This window comes from Microcebus murinus, chromosome 16 (genome assembly GCF_040939455.1).
Source record: "Microcebus murinus isolate Inina chromosome 16, M.murinus_Inina_mat1.0, whole genome shotgun sequence".
NCBI classification, from domain to species: domain Eukaryota; kingdom Metazoa; phylum Chordata; class Mammalia; order Primates; family Cheirogaleidae; genus Microcebus; species Microcebus murinus.
Window position 1 is genome coordinate 30349189 of NC_134119.1, and position 20150 is coordinate 30369338.

Below are 20150 nucleotides of genomic sequence, written 5' to 3' on the forward strand. Positions count from 1 at the left end.
CTGCCCTCCGCTACACACCTAGCCTGGGGCAGAAACTCCTGGCCCTGGGCGGGAGGCTTGCCTTGCCCCTCCTTCCTGGTCAGACCCCTCCTGGAGCCGAAGCCCCGGGTCACTGCCCAGGGCTGCTGCCTGAGCAGCCTCCGTGTGTTCACAGACCTGGGAAGGGCGCGGGGCCCCGGGGCCCAGAGTCTGGAACAGCTTTCCAGCCCACCTAGAGCTTCCCATAAGCCCTTGGGCCTCATGGTCAAGAGAGGGGTGGACGGCGTCCTCTGGCCTCAGCCCCCTGGCTGTGACCATGGTGGATGGTGACCGGCAGCCTCAGCCCCTCCTCTCCAGGCCGAGTCATCCCCAGAGCCCTGGGAGAGGGACAGAGACCTGTAAAGTGACCACTGTGGGACTTCCCGCTGGCCTGGCTGCATGAGGACTCAGGCCGGATGTGATTTGGAGGAATAGGAATGTGGTCCGTCCCTCCCCTTGGCGTGCAGCAGTGCACACTCATTGCGCAGTCGGCAGTGCCTTCCACGCCAGCATCTCGGGCCCTCCGTCGCCTCTGGCGGGGAGAAGGTGAGGACTAGCATCTGGTATAGATAGGGAAACTGAGGCTCGGCAGGCACTTCCCTCAAGGCCACATAGTAAAGGTGCACAGGGTAGGGCCAGGGCCCGGGGCCCTGTCTCATGGCTGGGGCACTCCCCTCCGTCTGTCCAGGGGTCTCAGAGACGCAGAGGCCTCCCCTGCCCCCGACCTTGGCCGCACTGGGCCTGGCGTCCAGGATTAGTGGGATTAGCTCGGATCCTGGGGCTTGAGCTGGGCTTATCAGAGGCGCCACTCTGGGGACCTTGGGGGACGGTCTGGCGCTCTGTGCCTCCGGCTCTGTCTTGGTCGCCTTAGAGAGCGGATTCCCGCCCTGGCCGGCGGCCCACTCCTGTGCTCCGCGGCCGGCCTTGTGCCTTGCGCGCCTGCAGCGCGAGTGGGCGGGAGGGGACCGAGGGGCCACTTTGTTCCCCTGCAGGGTCTGCCCCAGAAACAAGCCCTCCCTTGGCCGGAGCAGGCCCCTGCCCCTGCTGGGCTGAGTCAGGGTTCTGTGGTGGGACCGGGTGGGACTGGGTCCCGCAGTCCCCCGTGCCCACGTCTGTGCGGAGGGCTGTCGGAGGGCACCGTGGACTGCAGTGCCCAGCCCGGCCCCACGCAGCTGGGAGGACGGGCAGCAAGTGGGGCGAGGGGCAGGTGAGGGGGAACCAGTGCTGAGCAGGGCTGAGCCTCGTGCAGGGGATGCTCTGCATACGCTAAGGAGACTCCCAGCCACTGAGCACCTGCCTGGCTCTGCCCCGTCCCGTCCATGTGCCACTGTCCCCGCTGTCCCTGTCAGAACCAGCGCCGTGCTCTCCACTCTCGGGCCTGCTGGGCTCTGCAAGGACCGTGGAGAGCGGGAGGGAGAGCAAGTGTGTGGGGCCTGGCAGGGCTGGGTGGGCGCCCAGCCGCGTGACCTTGGGAAATAGTTCCTCACATCTGTGGGGGTGCCGCGTCCCCCTAGCGAGGGAGACACCAGGTGATGGATGGGCACACCTGTGGATGGTGTAGGGTTTGCGAACCAAACGACTGTCCCCCTGGAACCTGGGACAGTTAGCTTGAGCCCTTGGGGATGGGGACGGGGCAGGGCGAGGGCCTCACAAGTGCCCCCAGCAGCCCTGACCACGGAGGACATCACTGAGGGTAGAGATCCCATTGGCCGCAGCCCTAAAACCCGCAAGATATCCAGGATTCAGTCTGGCAGGAAAAGTGCCAAATTCACACGAAAAAACTGATGACACTTTCCTGAAGGATGTTGAGGGAAAACCAGAAGAAACAGAGAGAGATTTCATGTTCCGGGAAGAGAAGAGCTGACATGGCCAAGAGATTTATTTTTCAGACATAAAACCAGTGCAAGTCCGACCACCTTTTGAAAATGCAACTTGGTAACCTGATTCTAAAGTTTGCCTGGAAAAGAAAGGATATGAGAGCAGCCAAGGAGGTTTTGAAACACCGGCCGGTGGCGGTGGCTCACACCTGTAACCCTAGCACTCTGGGAGGCCGAGGTGGGAGGATCACTTGAGCTCAGCAGTTCAAGACCAGCCTGAGAAAAAGCAAGAGCTTGTCTCTACTAAAAGTAGAAAAATTACCCAGATGTGGTGGCGAGCACCTGTAGCTACTCAGGAGGCTGAGGCAGGAGGATCCCTTGAGCCCAGGAGTTTGAGGTTGCTGTGAGCTAGGCTGATGCCACGGCACTTTAGCTGGGGCAACAGAGCGAGACTCTGTCTCAAAAAAACCCCAAAAAACTAAGCTACATTAGATCCCTACCTCACACCATGCATAAAAATAAATTCCAGATGCATTAAAGAGCTTTATACATCCATATTTTGTGGTTGTGCTTATGCATTACAGAGTGCGTATATATATAAATATATAAAATTTGTGTATGTGATAAAATTAATAGAAGAAAATATAGGAGTATATTTCTATACACTTGGGGGCTGGGAATGTCCTTTCTTTTTAAAAATATTTATTTTTTATTTCAGAATATTACAGGGGTACAAATGTTTTGGTCACATAGATGGCTTTTGTACCGTTTGAGTCAAAATTGACTCAAATTGACTCAAAATTGACTTTCTGACAGTGCACACAGATGAGAAGTCATGAAGAGAAAGATTGAACTGATAGTATGTTCAAGAAGATCTGTTGAACAAACGACAACTGAAGCAGAGTTCAAGGCAGACGACTGGGAGAAAACATCACAGCTGGAGGGGGAGTGCGATTGGCAGGGGCATCTGGGGGAGGAAGTGGGGTGTCTACGGACTCGCTTTTACCAAACTTAGTATGATTTGGCTTTTTCAGTAACAAGAATGGTTTGCATAAAAACTACCAAAACGATGCCAGGCTGGAAGTGTGTGGCTTCAGGTCCCCGGATTGCTGGGAAGGGTGGGGATTGGCAGGAGCCTGAGGTGACCTCTTCAAGCCCGTTCCACGGTGGGGACCACGAGACAGCAGGCCCTGGGGCCTGGGGCTGGGGGGCCTGGGGCTGGCACGGAGGCCTGGCAGGTGGCCAGGGGGTGGGTCTGCAGCAGGGCAGGCGCCTGTTCAGGGTGCTCTGGCTGGAGAGGAGCGCATTTCCGATCAATCCGCCCTTCTCAATGCCAGCTGGACCTCTGCCAGCGTCTCCACCCCCACCCCCGCCCCTGCCTGCCAGGAATCCCGGCAGGCTCTGGTTCCTGTTGCCAGGCCAGCTGGGCCAGCCTGCCCCATTCTGCGGCCCTGCTGAGAGACAGTGCCACCCCCTCCCGGAGGACAGGGCCTCCTACCACCTGTCTGGGCCAGCCTGCCCCATTCTGCGGCCCTGCTGAGAGACAGTGCCACCCCTTCCCGGAGGACAGGGCCTCCTACCGCCTGTCTGGGCCAGCCTGCCCCATTCTGCGGCCCTGCTGAGAGACAGTGCCACCCCCTCCCGGAGGACAGGGCCTCCTACCGCCTGTCTGGGCCAGCCTGCCCCATTCTGCGGCCCTGCTGAGAGACAGTGCCACCCCCTCCCGGAGGACAGGGCCTCCTACCGCCTGTCTGGGCCAGAGGTTGGCACTCGCCTTGGTGATCGTTTAGCCAGCACCTCCTGTACGTAACGCTCTGGGCCGGGAGCTTCGTGGGCAGGGCCACCGTAGATGGTGGCAGTAGGTAGTGTTTTAGAACTTCTGTAAGATCTCAAATAAATGCTAAAACAGGTGGGTCTCAGCTACATAAAGGTTAAGCAGGAAAAGCATCGGTGGCTGAAGACTGGGAAACAGAAACTTTTAAATCTGGAAAAACTGAGGTCTGGACAGGTCTCTCCTGCCTGGTGTCACACAGTCACTCGCCTGGATGACGCTGACACTCCACAGTGGGCGGGGCGGGCCCTCTTACCCACCGCCTCATCTGATACAACAGCCACTCTGTCCCTATGACACAGAAGGGGGGGACGGAGGCCCCGAGAGGACGGGGTCTTGCCCAAGGCCACACACAGGTCAGGGGCAGAGCTTATTTGGAGCCAGAGAGGCCTCTTGTTGTGTGCAGGAGCCAGACTGCCCGGGCTTGAATCCGGGGGCTGCCACTCGCTGCCTGTCACCTCCAGCAAGTCACTTCACTGCCTGGAGCCTTCCCTGTCCCCATCTGTGAAATGGGCATCCTGGGCTGCGGTGAAGGTGCCTGGGCACGCAGTGTGTGGTCAATGGTCGCCAACCGTCATGCTCAGACGTCAAATGCTTGCCACTCTCTCTCTCTGGGGCCACAAGACACTCAGACCGGGGCTGGGGCAAAGAATAAACTTTAATCTCTCTCAGGGCGGGGGTTCTAGTTAGACTGCTCTTTGGGGGGCCCCACGGTGCCGTGCACTCGCACGCGGTACAGGCAGGTGAAGCGCGGGTTCCCCCAGTTGCTGGAGATCTTCACCTTGACCGAATTGAAAGCCCGGACCGGCTGGTTCTGGAAGGGAGAGTCGGACACCAGCAGCTCACTCCTAGACGCCCACCCCCGCCACCGTCCAGGGGGGCATCTGGGAGTGGAAGGGAACTCTCCCAGTTCACAGGTGGGAAACTGAGGCCAGAGAGGGGAATGGTCTGTCCCAAGGCCACACTGCAAGTCAACACTGAAGGGATTGTGTGGAAGGTGTTAGGCCAGAAGGATGGACATCCTGTGGTTGGGAATGTCCCAGCCTTAGGGCCCTGTGCAAGCCACCACTCCTCTCTGGGCCTCAGTTTCCCCCTTTGCCACGTGGGAGTGGGACTATCTGCTTCCAGGATTGCTGTGGGGCTGGGCAGCTCACCCATACCCAGCCCGTGACAGCAGCTCTGAGCGCGCCCCCTCCCCACCTGCCCCTCGAGGGGGAGTGGAGCTGACTTGGCCTTCAAGACCTCGCTGAATGGTTTCAGCCTCCCAGGGAATTACAGAAGGGGAAACTGAGGCTCCAGCTAGGAAAGGAATGGCCAAAGCTCACACGGAATTTGTGGTTGGGCTGTGATTTGTGCAAGTAATGAATGGTCCATTTTCCACTCGCCCTGTCAAGTTCCGTGGCCATTCCAGGAGCCACCCCTTGGGTCCTCCTTCGGTCCCCGATTCCTCCCCTCTAGGCCTCAGTTTCCCCACCTGTGGTTGGGTCAGCTGCTGATGAGGGGGTCTCCCAGTATGCAGACTCTACCTTTGGAGCCAGCAACCCCTGGAGATGGGGATTGCCAGATGCTCAACACTGCTGTCCCCGGGAGGCGTGCAGCAAGAGGGCTCTGGGGCAGACAGGGGACATGGAGGATGACCAGGGGTTGGGCTGGTTTCCCTGGGCTCCTGCTCTCGGCCCTGAGCAGTGGCTCCATCTCTCTGAGCCTCAGTTTTTCTTGCCTGTCAGGTAGGTTAGTAACGCCCGAGCACCTCCTAGGGCTGTGGGGGGATGAAGCGGGGCCCCTGGGTAGAGCCTGCACACTGTGCACATCAGCAGGTGCTCAACACAGGCAGCTTTTCTCAGCTACCTGGAGTGGGAACATCTGAATGATGTTTTCTGGCTGAAACTGAAACGCCCCCAGGAACACTTCCTCCTTGGGGGAGCTTTCCATGCCCTGTGGAAAGAGAAGGTGTCAGATACAAGCAGGGCCTCCAAGGGTGTCTCCCTTCTCCAGGTGAGACTTGCACACCTCCCAGGATGGGGAGCTCCTTACCTACTCAGGTACCATTCCATTGCATCATGGTGTAATGGACAAGAAAGAGCACAGGGCTGGAAGTCAGGGGCTGAGGGTCTACTTCTAACTTTGCCATTGACTTGTAGGATTAGGGGGTGTCCCCAACCCTCCTCTTGGCCTCATTTTACTGAAGAGGTCCAGATAATTCTTTGGACCTTCTAAGCAAGATGGGGGCTCAATGGTTGGCTCTGAAAAGCTTGGGGTGAAATAGGGTGGCTGCCTCTCCTCTACCCTTGAAGGCGGAGAGCTGACCCGCTGTCGCCGGCCACTCCCAGCCTTCACCGAGCCACATCCAGCCCTCTAGCCTGCACGAGCTGTGCAGACACTGTTTCTCGCAGGCCTGCGGTGCCACCGTCATGAGGCTGTCCCTTCAGTTAAGCACTGCTCCCTGCTGGGGAGTGCTCACGTAGATGACAAAGTCCTTGGGGGCGGTGTCCAGGCTGCCCGACAGTGAGATGGTCTTGGGGATGTGTTGCAGTGTGAGGTTGGACAGGTAGACCTTCTGAGCCAATCGGATCGTCACCTGGCCTCGGTCACCCTCGAAGGCCCAGCAGTTGCCAGGTGTCACGTTGGGCTAGAAGAAGCAGGTGGGGGGGGCAGTCTGTGATGGGGTGTAGGGGGAGTTCCTCATCCTACCTCGCATCCCCTACACTTTCTAGGTCCTCCCAAATGAGCCAGTCCTTGTCTACAAAGTGTGGCTCAAATGCCACCCTCTCTAGGGGGCTCCCCTGACTGCTTATGGTGAGGACAAGCCCCTTGAGCCCAGCAAAGTGAGTGCAGGGGTCTGCTTCATTCATCCATCCATCCACCCCATCATTCTTTACACGGTCTTACCATCACCCCATGACTGAGGCGCCATTACCACTCCCCCATTTTGCAGATAAGGAAACTGAGGAACAGAGCAGGGAAATGACTGGTCCTGGGCCATGCAGAGCCAGAAATGCAACCCAGGCCATTTTATCCTGGAGCTTGCGATGAACCACTACAATCTCCTGTTCCATAAAGAGGAAACAGAGGCCCAGAGAGGGAGAGTTTTGGCCAGAATCACACAGCAAAGACACTCACTTAGTAGGCCCTGAGCTTTGTGGAGACACAGCTCCTTATCTGGAGCAGTAGATGCTAGAATGAGGGCGCAGAGGGCGTGGGGTCAGGGAAGGCATCCCGGGGGAGCAGGGACAAGGGATATTAGGAGTTAGCTGGGAAAGCGAGCCGAGGGGACAGCATGGAGAGGGCCCAGTGTGGAGCCAGGCTCCAGACGTGGGAGCTGGAGGGAGCTTGGTCAGGATGAGATGGGAAGCAGGGCCGCTTCTCACCTCTGCTCTGACCTGACTGTAGCCCTCCCTGCCCGGCCTGCCAGTCACCCTGTGCTCCCTGGACTCACGCTTGGCTTGGGCCCTGCCATTCCCTCTGCGTGACCAATACCAGGAGGAGGATGCCCCCCACCCCCAGCTGGGCAGGACCGCTGCTGCCCCAGCCTGCCCCGAGTGCGGAGCTCGAGCTCCTTGACGATGGAGCCCGCAGACAAGTCCCCTGTGGCCTTGGCCCCCCAGGGCTGGCCACCAGGACGAGAGGCTCAGCTGGTGTTTGCTGAGCAAAGGCACTTGCTCTGTGACCTGGACAAGCACCTTCCCCGCCCTGGGCCTCAGTTTCCTCCTTGGTGAGGCAGGGTTCCCCAGGGGTAAAAAGCTCACATTTGAATTCTGGCTCTGCCATATGCCAGTGACCGGCTATGTGGCTGCAGTCAAGTGACCTGGCTCTTTGAGCCTCAGTCTCCTCTGCAAAATGGGTATATCACAGGCCTGTCCCCAGGGTGGCTCTGAGGGTTCCCTGACCCTCAAGGGCTGGGGCTTCAGGCCCCTTCCGGTCCCAAGAGCAGGTTGTCCTGTGTCCTGCCCCTGTCCCCAACTGCAGTGGCCCTGCTCTCTGTCCTGCCCCCGCCCGTCTTCTCTCCAGCCACACCTTGTCAGTTGTCCCCCTGCCCCTTGCCCTTGCCCCATCTGTCTCCTGCTCCTATCTCTTGCCCTGCCCCTGCACTGGCCCCTTTGATCCCACCCCCAACCTCTGCTGCCAGCTCTGGTCCCCAGACCCTGCCTGACCACGCCCCGGCCGCTCTCCCCACCCCCACCCCCCCTGCCTCAAGGATCACGTCCGGGGGCTGCGCATAGTTCCACAGCCGGATCCAGTTCCAGTAGGAGCGCGCCTTGTCGTGGTTGTACGTGGCCGACGTGTGCTCAAAGTCGATGCTGGACCCTGTGTGGGGGGAGGTGGGTCTCAGCCGAGCAGCCTGGCTTCGGCCTGGTGGAGGGGACCCCATGACTAGGCCCTCCCTATGTGCTGGGTGAACACTTTGGATGGCTCACTGGTCCTCTCTGGAACTCAGTGTTCCCCTCTGGGAAACGGGAGCAGTGACAGTAACAGTCGCAGCAGTGATGGCAACATCCGCTTCACAGGGCTCCCCGCTGCTGCCGAGAGCTAATTCATCAAAGTGCTGGCCGCACATTTCACTGAGTCCTGGGAGCCCGCACGAGCCATGGCTGCCTGGCCGGGATCTCGTCCTGGGCTGCCCTGCGCTGGCTCCTGAGGGCTCTTCATGGGGCATCGTCTGCATTATGTCCCTTGGTCTGGAATAATGCTCCCTCCTCACCAAGCCTCAGCCCAAACGTCCCCCCAGGAGGCCTCCCTCTATTCTGAGGGAGACAGTGGGGGCGGGGAGGTCACCCACCTATAGACTTCAGGGCAAAGTCCGGCTTTTCAATGTAATCTCCTTGTATCATCTTCATTATTTTCTGGGCCAGTTTTTGCTGAGAAGGCAGAAAGCACCAGCTGTGCACTGGCACGTTCTTCCAGATCCTGATCCCCTCCTGCATGTCCACACCAGGTGACAGGTGCTGCAGGACACCCTCTCCTCCCTGACGGCCTATCCCTGTCTGCGGAAGCCCATGGCCGGGTGCCCACAGGCCTGCCCAGTCGCTGTGCTGTGAGGGAGCCCCGGCTGCAGAGAGCCACCCCACACCCACCCACAGGGTTTACCAGTGACCAGATGTCACGGGAGGGTCCTGGAGTCTCAATGAGCTTAATTGCTCAGGAATCAGGCAGACCTTTACTGCTAGGAGCCTGTGGGCAATTTGCTGCCCCTCCAAGCCTCAATTTTCTTCTCTGTAAGATGGGGACAGTAATCGTGTCTATCTCTCACTGTTTGGAGGGTGCTGTTATAGAAATCTCTAAAGCCCCTACCATGTGCCAGGACTGTTCTCAAGCTCCTAGGGATTAAAAAAAATCAAAACAGACCACACTCAAAAGATCAATAATAAGAGTGGCATTAGATTTCTCAATAGCAACAGTACAAACTATATAGAATACAGTGGTGAGCTTCCTTCAAAATTCTCAGGAGAAACGATTTCCTATCTAGAGTTCTATACTCAGCCAAACTATCAATCAAGTGCAAGGATGGAATAAAGGTGTTTTTAAACATGCACGTTCTAAAAAAATAAATATACTTATTCCTTCACTCTTTTACAGGAAGTCATTGAGGGATGTACTCCATCACAATGAGGGATAAAACCAGGGAAGAAGACTTGGGAGAGAGGAAACAAGGCACCAAATGAAGATAAGTTAGGTGTCTAGGGCAGAACGGCCAGCATCTCACCTCATCTGACATGGCTTCCATCTCCTGGAGCTTGGCAATAAGGAGGTTCATGCTACCTCGGAGGTCCTGGATTTCTCCAGTGTGATGTCGCACCTTCTCCTGGTACATCCTTGTCAGGAAGGAGTGAGAACGAGAACTGATGAATTTGTGATGCTGCTATTATTACCCTCAGATTCCTCCTTTGCTAGTTATCCTTCAAAGAACTAGCTTCAGATCCTTCCACTCTCTTGGGCCCATCCCTAACCACCCCTCCCCTAGCAGGGTCTTATCTCTAAAGCATTCTGTTCCTTCTGCTTGGAATATCCTTACGCCCTTCCAAATATTCCTGAGTAGTTTGTCTGCAATTAAGGATGCTGACACCAAGTGTGTCTTGTCAGTTAAAATTTCTTCTCAGCTACCATTTGCTGAGTACTGACTATGCACCAGGAACTATTCAAGATACTTTTCATCCTCTTTAATGCCCATAACTACCCAGAGCAAGGTGGGCAGTAAGCCTCGTCTCATAAATGAGGAGTCAAAGGCAGAGAGATTAAATAACTTGCATAAGGTCATTCAGGTAGGAGGTACAGGAGCTAGAATTTAAAACCACATTGGTCTGACTATAGAGCCTATATTCTTTTCTATTACACTCCAGATTCTGGCTGTATCTCTGGTTTTAGGTAATTATGTGACTACTCAAATGATTCCTCTTACCTCAAGCTCTGCAGTGGACTATTTATGCTGTCATCCTGGTGAAGTGTTGAGAAAAGCAAGGGATCTTCTTCAGATGGCCTAATCTCGGCCCAATAGTGCTTCATCCATCCATTTTCTCACAATCATAAATCCATCCATTCATCCACTTTCCTGTTTGCTCTTCCATTCATCTATGCACCCATCATTTATCCAAACTCTTATTTACTCTCCTTTAATCCATCCATCCACACCCCATCCATCTACTTTTCTATCCATACATCCTGCTCGATTCATCCACCCTTTCATCCACCCATCTATTAATTCACCCACCCACCCACTCACTCATCTATCTCATCTGCCCTCACATATATCCACTATCTCCTCCATCCATTCTCCCATTTACCTATTCATCTATCCTCCCATCTCTTTCCCCTAGCCCTATACCCACCACATCAAACCTCCTATCCATACATTCATCCATCCTCCCATCCATTCTCCCTCCATTGACACTCCCATCTGGCCATCCAGTCGTCCAGCACTGATAGTGGCAACCCTGTGCTTGGTACTGAGCTGGACATTGCTGGGATGAACCAGACCTGGCTTCTTCCTTCAAGAAGCTGCCAGCACAGTTGGGGAGACAGTCATGATTACAGAAAGTTGTGGGAGGAACGAGGGCAATGTGACCACCTCTGCCAGAGTGTTCCTAGAGGATATGACATTCATAGGATATGAAGGAGTTCATAAGGGTGAGGAGAGGACAGGGAGGGACAGGCCTCTCAGATTCCCTTTCCAAGGCCTTCGGAGACTTTTTGCTGTCCTCCAACAGGGAGATCTGGCCACTTATTTCCCCCTCCTTCCTCCCCAGGAATCACAAAGCAAATGGGTATCGTTTCATTTAAGCAGAAGAACAAAGTGCCTTCAGTAGAGAAATGGGTTCCCTGTTCTCACTATCCCACTTTAGATGGGTCGTTTCTGGGAGTGACTGACAGGAGAGCCACCCTGTGGGAGGGACTGTTGCATCTGGTCTTTGAGAGTCACATTTGGCAGAAGAGATGGTTTCTACGTGGGTGGCATGACAAAGGCAGAATTTTGGATCTGGGATAAGTCAGCAACTGGGTCCAGATGTGGTGAGAATGAGGGGAGCCATGGAGGTGCCATGGGCTGGCCAGGGTGAGACCAGTCAGCTGTGGGCGTGAAGAGGGCACACACTCACCTGCCAGACTTCCACTCTCGATGGTAAGTGAATAGAAAACATCCAGAATCCTGTGGGGCCATGAGAATAAGAACGAGCCATCAATATGGAAGCGAAGAGCTTAGGCTCTGGAGTTAAGGCATCTGGGCTGAAATCCCAGTTTTGCCACTTGCTAGCATTGTGCAACTCGGGGAGATGTTTCTTAACCCTATATCGCCCTATATCTCAGTTTCCTCCTCTGTAAAACTGGAATAACAATAACATCCACTTCAAGATCAAATGATATCATATACGTTACATGTGTCACATAAACCAAATAATCCGTGTCTCCACCCCCTCCTCTGTCCCAACCTACCGGGGATAATTGGCAAAGAGAAGAAGGCATTCTGCATTTTATGATCTCCATGCTGACTGAAATACCACCATTGGAGCCGTTATATAAAAGCCTTTACAACTTATTTGTTGTTCTTGATATAACATGAAACAAACTAGGAATAGAAGAGAACTAACTTAGCCTGATAAGCGTCATTTATGGAAAACCCACAACTAACATCCTATTTAATGGTGGGAGACTGGATGCTTTCCACCCTACAATCAGAAACTAGAGAAGGATGTCTGCTCTTGCCATTTCTATTTAATGCAATACTGGAGGTCCTAGCCAGGTCAATTAGTCAAGAAAAAGAGGTAAAAGGCATTTAGATTATCACACAGTAATAACTAAAACTACCTGTGTTTGTAAATGATATGATCTTGCATATAAAATTCTAAAGTATCCAAGACTTTTCTTCAAAGAATATCCACAAATCGCCAATAAGCACAGGAGGAGATGCTCAGTATCACTATTCATTAGGGAAATGCAAATCAAAACCATAATGAGATGCCACTTCATACCCTCTAGGATGGCTATAATAAAAAAAAAAAAACAAAACACCCAGATAATAGCAAATATTGGTAAGGATGTGGAGAAACTGGAATTCTCATACATTGCTGGTGAGAATGTAAAATGGTGCAGCCACTTTGGAAAACAGTTCGTTAGTTCCTCAAATAGTTAAACATAGTTACCATATGAGCCAGGTATATACCCGAGAGAATTGAAAACACCTCCACAAAAGCATTATTAGTAATAGCAAAAAAGCAGAAACAACCCTAGTATCCATCAAATGAGGAACGGATAAAAACCAATGAAGTACTGATACATGCTATAACATGGATAGACTTTGAAGACATTATGCTAAGTGAAAAAAGCCACAGAGGCCACATAGTGTTTTACTCAATGATATGAAAAGTCTAGAATGGGCAAATCAATAGAAACAGAAAACAGATCAGTGCTTGCCTAGGGCTGGTGGGGTTGGGTGTGGGGAACAAGAAGTGACTGCCAGGGGCTGGGGGATTCTTTTTGAGTTGGTGAAAATATTCCAGAATTTGATAATGGTGATGGTTGCACAGCCTTGTGAATATACTAAAAACCACTGAGTTGTATGCTTTAGGAGGGTGAACTTTATGGCATGTGAATTCTATGTCAAGAAAGCTGTTACATGCAAAGGTCCTATGTGTGCAGTGAAGGCAGGAAGGTGCTCGTCGTCCTGCGGGGAGCTGGTTCTCGCTCCTTCCCTGCCCCCCACCCCCACCTCTGAGACCAGCATACCTGAGTGGAGGGGAGATCCCTTTGCTTGGGAAAGCCGAGCTGTGACGTGGGAGGCGGGGGTGGTGGCGGAAAAGAAGCCACGGAAACCCATAAAGAGGGAATGACAATTGTGATAACATGGTTTGGAGAGAGCTTTACAGTGTTCAAAGAGCTTTACAGTGTTCAAACTTTTTGGGCTTCCAAAAAGTTTTCTTGGTCATCATGTCATTTAATCCTCACAGCAACACCCGTCAGACAGATGGGGAAACTGAGTCACACAGAGCAGCAGTGTCTTGTCCAGTGTCCCCTAGTCAGTGCAGAGCCCTGGGCTACTTTGACCCGGGACTCGGCGGGGCCCTGGGGACTCACCGAAAGCACAGAGGACCAGGACTCCCGTCTTCTCCATGACCTTCTGGCAGAACAGTTTGCATCTGGAAGACAGGGACGTGGTGGCCAAGGCGGGGCTGGCAAGTCCCTGGCAAGGGTGCACCCTCCTCCGCCTTCTCTCCCTGGTGATTGCGTCCTTCAGGACTCAGCTCAAGTGTCCCCTCCTCCTAAGCCCTCCAGAGTCAACACTCCCAGCCTGGCACTGTTTTGGGGTCTGCCTTTCCCGCCTGACCGGGAGCTCATGAATGGTGGGGGCCGCGGCTGGGCCCAGAGTAGGCACTAAGGAATCGCGTAGAATATAAACTGTAAATGAATGAATGAGTGAACAGCCATGCTGGAACTCAGAGAAATTTACATGGGCAGGAAGGGTGAAGGGAAAGGGTGGGACGGGCACTCTGGGTGAGAACAGCACGTGCAAAGGCGTGGAGGTGCGGGTCGGAATGGGGTGTCCAGGGAGTGACCACCCTAGCCTTGCTGGTCCAGTGGGTCAATATCAGGAAGCAGAGTGAGGGCAGCATGGGAAGGAGGGGCTGGAGCAATAGGGAGCCACAGTAGGTTCTGGAGGGAGGATTTGATAAACGCCAGGTCTGGGATAGCTATCTGGTCTGGCTACCAAGGGGAGGTCCAAACCGATGGAGGGCTGCTATGGTCCCCAGCTGTCTGTTCCCAGCCCCCATCCCCTCCCACCCCTGCTCACCTGCAGGTGTTGAACAGGACTTGCTGGGCCTGAGTTCTCAGGAAGCAGGCCACGAAGGTGACCCAGGCTGCAGAGGACACAGAGCAGCAGTGAGTCACTGCACTCTCATCTTTGTCCCAGTATGAGGACTTGCTGACTGTCCTGGGGCTGGGGAGAGGCCCTGGAGCTGAGAGACCCTCTCAATCAGCTGCTCAAGCCTTTGGCCCTGCTTATGGGTAGGCGCCGGCCTGGAGTGGGTGTGGGTCCTGTGGATGAGCAATGCTTGTCCCTGCTGGCACCAAAGGCCAGAATGTGCCTGTGCCCACTCCCAGCCACCAGGAGCTGGGCAAGGCCAGGGGCCTTTGGCCTATTCCTCTGGATGCCCAGCATGGAGCGAGGCAAAAAGTAGGGGTTCAGGGGTTCAGGGATGGGCGGGAGGGTGGGGGCATACAGGGGTGGGTGGAAGAATAGAGAAGAGATTGGCTGGCTTGGAAGGCGGGTGAATAGGAAGACGGCTGAGAGGGTGGGAGGATGGCAGGCAGATGAATGGGCTGATGGCTGGGTGGGCGTGCCTGTGAACAAGTAAAGGCATGGGCGAACCCGTGAGTGACTCGAGGGCTGGCTGGATGGACGGCAGCAGTGGCCAGGCCCCCGCAGAGTAGGGGAGGGCTGGCCGTCAACTCCTCCTCCAAACGGTGAGTCTCCCACCCACTTCTCTCCAACCACCAAAGAGATCCCAGCTGGGATGCCACCTCTGAGTCCAGAGCGCCCCCTGCAGCTCCCAACCGCTCCTGCAGCCCATGGCAGGCATTACTACCCGGGGTCAGCCTGGCCTGACGCTGGGCCCTCTGCCCAGGCCCGCGCTGATGGCCAAGGAGGTTCTTCCGTAGATACGTACACATACATCCCAGCATGCACTGAGTCAGGCCCAGAGCTGGGGTGTTGATGCGGACGGGCAACAGGAAGGGGTCATCTGCAGAGAGCACAGGACTGTCATGTCACTGCCGGCCTCTGGGGTGTGGTCTTGCAGAGACCTGGGCAGTGCCCAGAGCTGGGTGCGAGCCTCCCCGCCCCTGTGCCCCTGCCTCTTGCTGGGAAGACCCTAGAGCGCCCCTCCCTGCTCACTCAGGTTTGGGGAGGAGTCGTCCGTTATCCTGCACGTGTTCCGGCTTCGCTGGGCGGCCCTGGGAATGACAAGATTCACAGTAGCATTTTATAATTTACCAGGAACCACATTCCAGACAGCTAAACTGAGTTACAGGGAAGTTTGCCCGAGACCACCAGCCTGTGAGTCTGGGACACACCCAGGTCTGGCTGACCCGAAATCCAGGTCCTTATTGAGGAAAGAACTCAGGACTGCTGTGACAGTCACAGGTGGTTGTCACCATGTCCCAGAGGCTGGCAGAAGCCTGGTTTTGTTCCTTTCTCTACTCCTACTCCATGTGATTTTAGACCATCCTGACTGGTCAAAGCCCATTCCTTGGCCATGATTGGTTCAAGGTGAAGAGCAAAGCAATGGCAGGAACCTGGGTCTTGAGTGACAATGCAGAACTGCGGAGCCACCATGCCTTGGGGCCTCTTGGTATGTGAGATAAAAACATTTTCTTTATTTCTTAAGCCAAAGGTCCCCAAATGTGTCTTATTATACCCCCAGTGTGTTTATATTTGTTTATGAAAAAATTGTATGGCCAGGTGCGGTGGCTCACACCTGTAATCCTAGTACTCTGGGAGGCTGAGGCAGGAGCATCATTTGAGCTCAGGAGTTCGAGACCAGCATGAGCAAGAGCAAGACCCCATTTCTACTAAAAAATAGAAAGAAATTGGCTGGACAACTAAAAATATGTAGAAAAAATTAGCCAGGCATGGTGGCGCATGCCTGTAGTCCCAGCTACTCGGGAGGCTGAGGCAGAAGGATTGCTTGAGCCCAGGAGTTTGAGGTTGCTGTGAGCTAGGCTGATGCCATGGCACTCTAGCCTGGGCAACAAAGTGAGACTCTGTCTCAAAAGAAAAAAAAAACCTCTCTGGTGTCAGCTGCCGCATCTGTAACGTGATGATGGCCGCTCACCTCCAAGGAGGGCAGAGGGACAGCACTCGTAACCCGCAAAGCACCAGGCAGAGAGAGGGGCTTCGTCCTCACCTCCTGGACCTGGCACAGTGGGCCGCATCTTCGGGTGGGCAGCCCGAGTCCCCAGGGCTCCTTGAGGACCGTGGCATCGATTCCTTCGCTAGGATTGGGCAATCTCAGGGAGTTGGCGAGGAGGAAGTGGCTGCTGCTGCTGCTGCTGCTACCGCCGAGCGTCTCCTGGGAGGTGCCACGTGGAATCTGCCCAGGTCATGTGGAGCGGTCGGCACTGTGATCTCACAGAGCAGGCGGGGGTGGTGCTGCCCAGTCTCCAGCCTGGCCCCGGAACCTCCCATCACAGGCAGCCGTTGTGACCAACTCTCCACTTTTTTTTTTAGACAGAGTCTCACTCTGTTGCTGAGGCTAGAGTGCCGTGGCGTCAACCTCAAACTCCTGAGCTCAAGCGATCCTCCTGCCTCAGCCTCCCGAGTAGCTGGGACTACAGGCATGTGCCACCATGCCCGGCTAATTTTTTCTATATATTTTTTAGTTGTCCGGCTAATTTCTTTCTATTTTTAGTAGAGATGGGGTCTCGCTCTTGCTCAAGCTGGTCTCGAACTCCTGACCTTGAGCTATCCTCCTGCCTCAGCCTCCCAGAGTGCTAAGATTACAGGCATGAGTCACAGTGCCTGGCCTGCTCTCCACTTTTAAGATGTGGAAATTGAGGCCTCAAGATGGGCGGGACCATGCCAGTGTCTGAGAAGCTGGGTGAGAGCTGAGGCTCCAATCAGAAGGCCGTGCACTTCCTCGTTCCCTAGACCCCTTCCTGCCCTGAGCTTCCCAGGTTTACCATCTTTTTAGGTTGTATGTGAACACACTTTGCAATGCGGAGCTTCTCACTGGTAGACATCCTGCATAACACAAAATAACATTACACGTGTTGCTGTTTCAATAAAGTAGTTTTCACTGGGGAAAAATAAAAGCAGAACAGAGTGGAAATGTTTGGCTCAGCGTTTTCTGTCAACCCTGCCTGTGGAGAGCCTGTTGATTTGGAGAGTGAAGCTAAAATGAATTCACTTTTGCCCCCTTGTGGCAGTTGCTCTAAATTGCAGGCAAAGTACCTGTGGGCAGTGGAATAACAGTCCCCCAAAGAGACCCACATACCAAATCCTGAATATGTGACTATGTTAGGTTACGTAGCAAAAGGGAAATAAAGCTAGCAGATGGAATTTAGGTTGCCAATCAGCTTACCTTGAGATGGGGAGAGTATCCTAGATTATCCATACAGGCCTCATATATTACAAGGTTCTTACAAGTGGGAGATGGAAAGATGGTAGCATGAAAAGTGCTCAGCTCAACACTGCTGGCTTTGAGGATGGAGGAAGGAGCCAGGAGCCAGGGAGTGAGGGCAGGCTGTAGAAGCAGAAAGGGCAAGGAAACAGCCTTTTCTCAAGCCTCCAGAAAGGAATGCAGCCTGCCAATACTTCCTTGATTTTAGCCCAGTGAGACCCATTTTGGACTTTGGACCACCACAATGGTAAGATGATAAATTTGTGTTTTAAGTCACCAAGTTTGTGGCAATTTGTTATGGCAGCAATAGGAAACCAATGCAGTACTCTTGAAAATATTCAGTGAAGGGGAAACTAAAATGCTACCACTAAAACTGTTACAAAGTCTTTCAATTATATACACATTCATTTATTCATTCAACAATCCTAATATTTATTAGTCATTGAATACAGGGCCGAGCAGACCCAGCGCCCATCCTGGGACGCAGGCAAAGTGGCTGGCAGGACATCGTGCATGGCGCAGGTGCTCCATCGCTGTGGGGAGGCTGCTGGGCTGGTGAGAATCTCCCTCCTTTGTGTCTACTGACTGTGGCCCAAATGTCCCTGGAAATGCTGAGGAAGAGGAAGTGTTCGTGCTGAGAGCAAACACTGACAGTGGCTTCGGTCAATATTTGCACCTCTGTGCCCTGAGTCTGCTGTTTGCCTCGCCCGTGGTGAGGGGCGGGAGGGCCTGGTCATGCCTTGCTGGGCAAGCTGAGGCCAGCAGCGGGAGGTCGGGGGCTCACAGCAGGCTCTGCCCACTCCCGGTGGCCTCTAGATAAGGCAGGGGAGCACTGGCTGGGAGGCAGGACGAGCTCAGGGAAGCTCCAGCCGTTCAGGGAGGGCTTGATGGCACCTGCGGCCTCTGTTGCTCTGTGGGTACTAGTGGGAGGCCCAGCCCAGGGTGGGCCTGGGCTCTGGCCTGATATTTGGGCTGGTGTGGAGTCAGTGGGAGCCACAGAAGGCTCTGGAATTGGGGAAGGCCCCAAGGACCCTTGTGCCTGTGCCCCAGGTGAGTTATACAGAGGAACAGAGGGGCCTTCCCTGCAGCTATGCCATCATCCCATGCACACATGTGCACACAGACACACAAACACACACACACCTGATACCAGGAAACAGTCCACTACACACATACACACAGGCACCGGCAGGCTCAAACACTCAGTAGACCAAACCCACAGATGCGTACATGTACACAAAACACCCATCTGCACTCGTGTATGTTTGCGTAAACAGGCATGTAACACTACAAACTAAGATGCCAACACGCCCATTTCATGTCCACACTCACACATAAGAACACATATTTTCCTCTGATGCCAGTAATTATGACCTACTGCACATGTGTACATGTGACTATGCACACAACCACACACACACATAACCTTCTCACACACGTGTAATACAAATTTCTCCATGTGCACACACAGTTTGTTGTGTCCCATGTAGCCAGGGTGGAGTTTGTGGTGAGGAAGATGAGGTGCTAAACCCACTGTGAGTGGGATGTGCATTTGGGGAGAGGCTGGGGTGTCAAGGAACAGGATTGGGGCATCCGCAGTTTCTTTCTTCTTCTTTTTTTTTTTAGACAGCATCTCACTCTGTTGCCTGGGCTAGAGTGCCATGGTGTCAGCCTAGCTCACAGCAACCTCAAACTCCTGGGCTCAAGCAATCCTCCTGCCTCAGCCTCCTGAGTAGCTGGGACTACAGGCATGTGCCACCAGGCCCGGCTAATTTTTTCTATATATATTAGTTGGCCAATTAATTTCTTTCTATTTATAGTAGAGACAGTGTTTTGCTCTAGCTTAGGCTGGTCTCGAACTCCTGACCTTGAGCAATCTGCCCACCTCATCCTCCCAGAATGTTAGGATTACAGCCGTGAGCCACTGCGCCCGGCCCATCTGCACTTTCTTATCTGTTCCCTTTTGAGTTAGGGCTCAGTGTGATCAAGATCAGGGCTTAGTAGTCAGTGACAAAGGTCAGGAATCAGTCAGTGACTGGGGTCAGGGCTCTGTACGTGACCAGGATCAGGGCTCAGTATGTAACCAGGATCCAGGCTTAGTCGGTGACTGGGGTCAGGGCTCTGTATGTGACCAGGATCAGGGCTCAGTATGTAACCAGGATCCAGGCTTAGTCAGTGACTGGGGTCAGGGCTCAGGTAGTCTGCTCCTCCTAAAAGGGCCATGTATCTGGATGAACTTGGAGGCACCAGGCTGGAGAGGTGCCATCCTCCTGCCTTTGGGCACCCCCTTCCTCCTGGGTCTTAGCTGGACCAGGCTGGGGTGATGAGGGGAGCCTCCTAGGACCCTCTTAGGGGCAGCCTTCCTTCCAGATCTCTCCTGGCCCTTGAGGCCGAAGCTGCCCGCCCCCAGGGTTGTGCTGAAGTTGGCAGCCAGGCCTGGCTACGTGGCAGCAGCGTCGCATGTGGAGGAGATGCTCTGGCAGAGGCCGTGTTTGCAGGGAAAACACCTGCGACCACAAGCAAACCTGCCACTCCTCAGGTCCCTTCCCAGTGGCCCTGCGTGCCGAGGAGCCTCATATAGCAGCCTCATATAGCAACCTGCCCACCTGGGACAGACGGTTCACCTGCTCACAGAGCCGCCCGAGGTAGGAACGGGAATGGGACCGGCTCTCCTCCCGGAGGAGCCTCCAGTTCCCTGTCTGGTCCGTGGGATACTACCTCCAGCCCCCTTCTGCAGCAGCGTCCATCCATCCCTGGTCTTGCTGTGGGAGTTTTGGCCAGTGCCACCTTGATGGGCCTCAGCCAGCCCGTCTGCCCAGCAGCCCTCATTCCCACCTGGCTCCCCTCCCGGAGCCAGACACAGACCACCACCCCGGCTCA

General features: G+C 54.4%; 1 protein-coding gene across 1 annotated transcript; it reads right to left on the reverse strand.

The window, feature by feature from the left end:
- Nucleotides 1-4304: 4304 nt before the first annotated feature.
- On the reverse strand, nucleotides 4305-16274 carry SUN5 (Sad1 and UNC84 domain containing 5). The gene is made up of 13 exons (XM_012755304.2): nucleotides 16056-16274; nucleotides 15044-15102; nucleotides 14817-14891; nucleotides 13940-14006; nucleotides 13225-13286; nucleotides 11253-11302; nucleotides 10061-10095; nucleotides 9368-9476; nucleotides 8444-8522; nucleotides 7856-7971; nucleotides 6128-6295; nucleotides 5515-5601; nucleotides 4305-4480 (listed from the first exon to the last, which is right to left on the reverse strand). Exons 1-13 carry the CDS (start codon nucleotides 16130-16132, stop codon nucleotides 4349-4351), a joined length of 1116 nt encoding a protein of 371 aa, XP_012610758.1. The 5' UTR covers nucleotides 16133-16274; the 3' UTR covers nucleotides 4305-4348.
- Nucleotides 16275-20150: the final 3876 nt, after the last annotated feature.

Excerpts from the sequence above, each read along its gene's own strand:
- SUN5 (XM_012755304.2), bottom strand. The coding sequence starts at position 16,132 with ATGCCACGGTCCTCAAGGAGCCCTGGGGACTCGGGCTGCCCACCCGAA. Across the intron at positions 14,892-15,043 it reads CGACTCCTCCCCAAACCTGA|ATGACCCCTTCCTGTTGCCC; the intron begins GTGAGCAGGGAG and ends TGCTCTCTGCAG. Across the intron at positions 9,477-10,060 it reads AGTCCACTGCAGAGCTTGAG|GATGTACCAGGAGAAGGTGC; the intron begins GTAAGAGGAATC and ends CTTCCTGACAAG.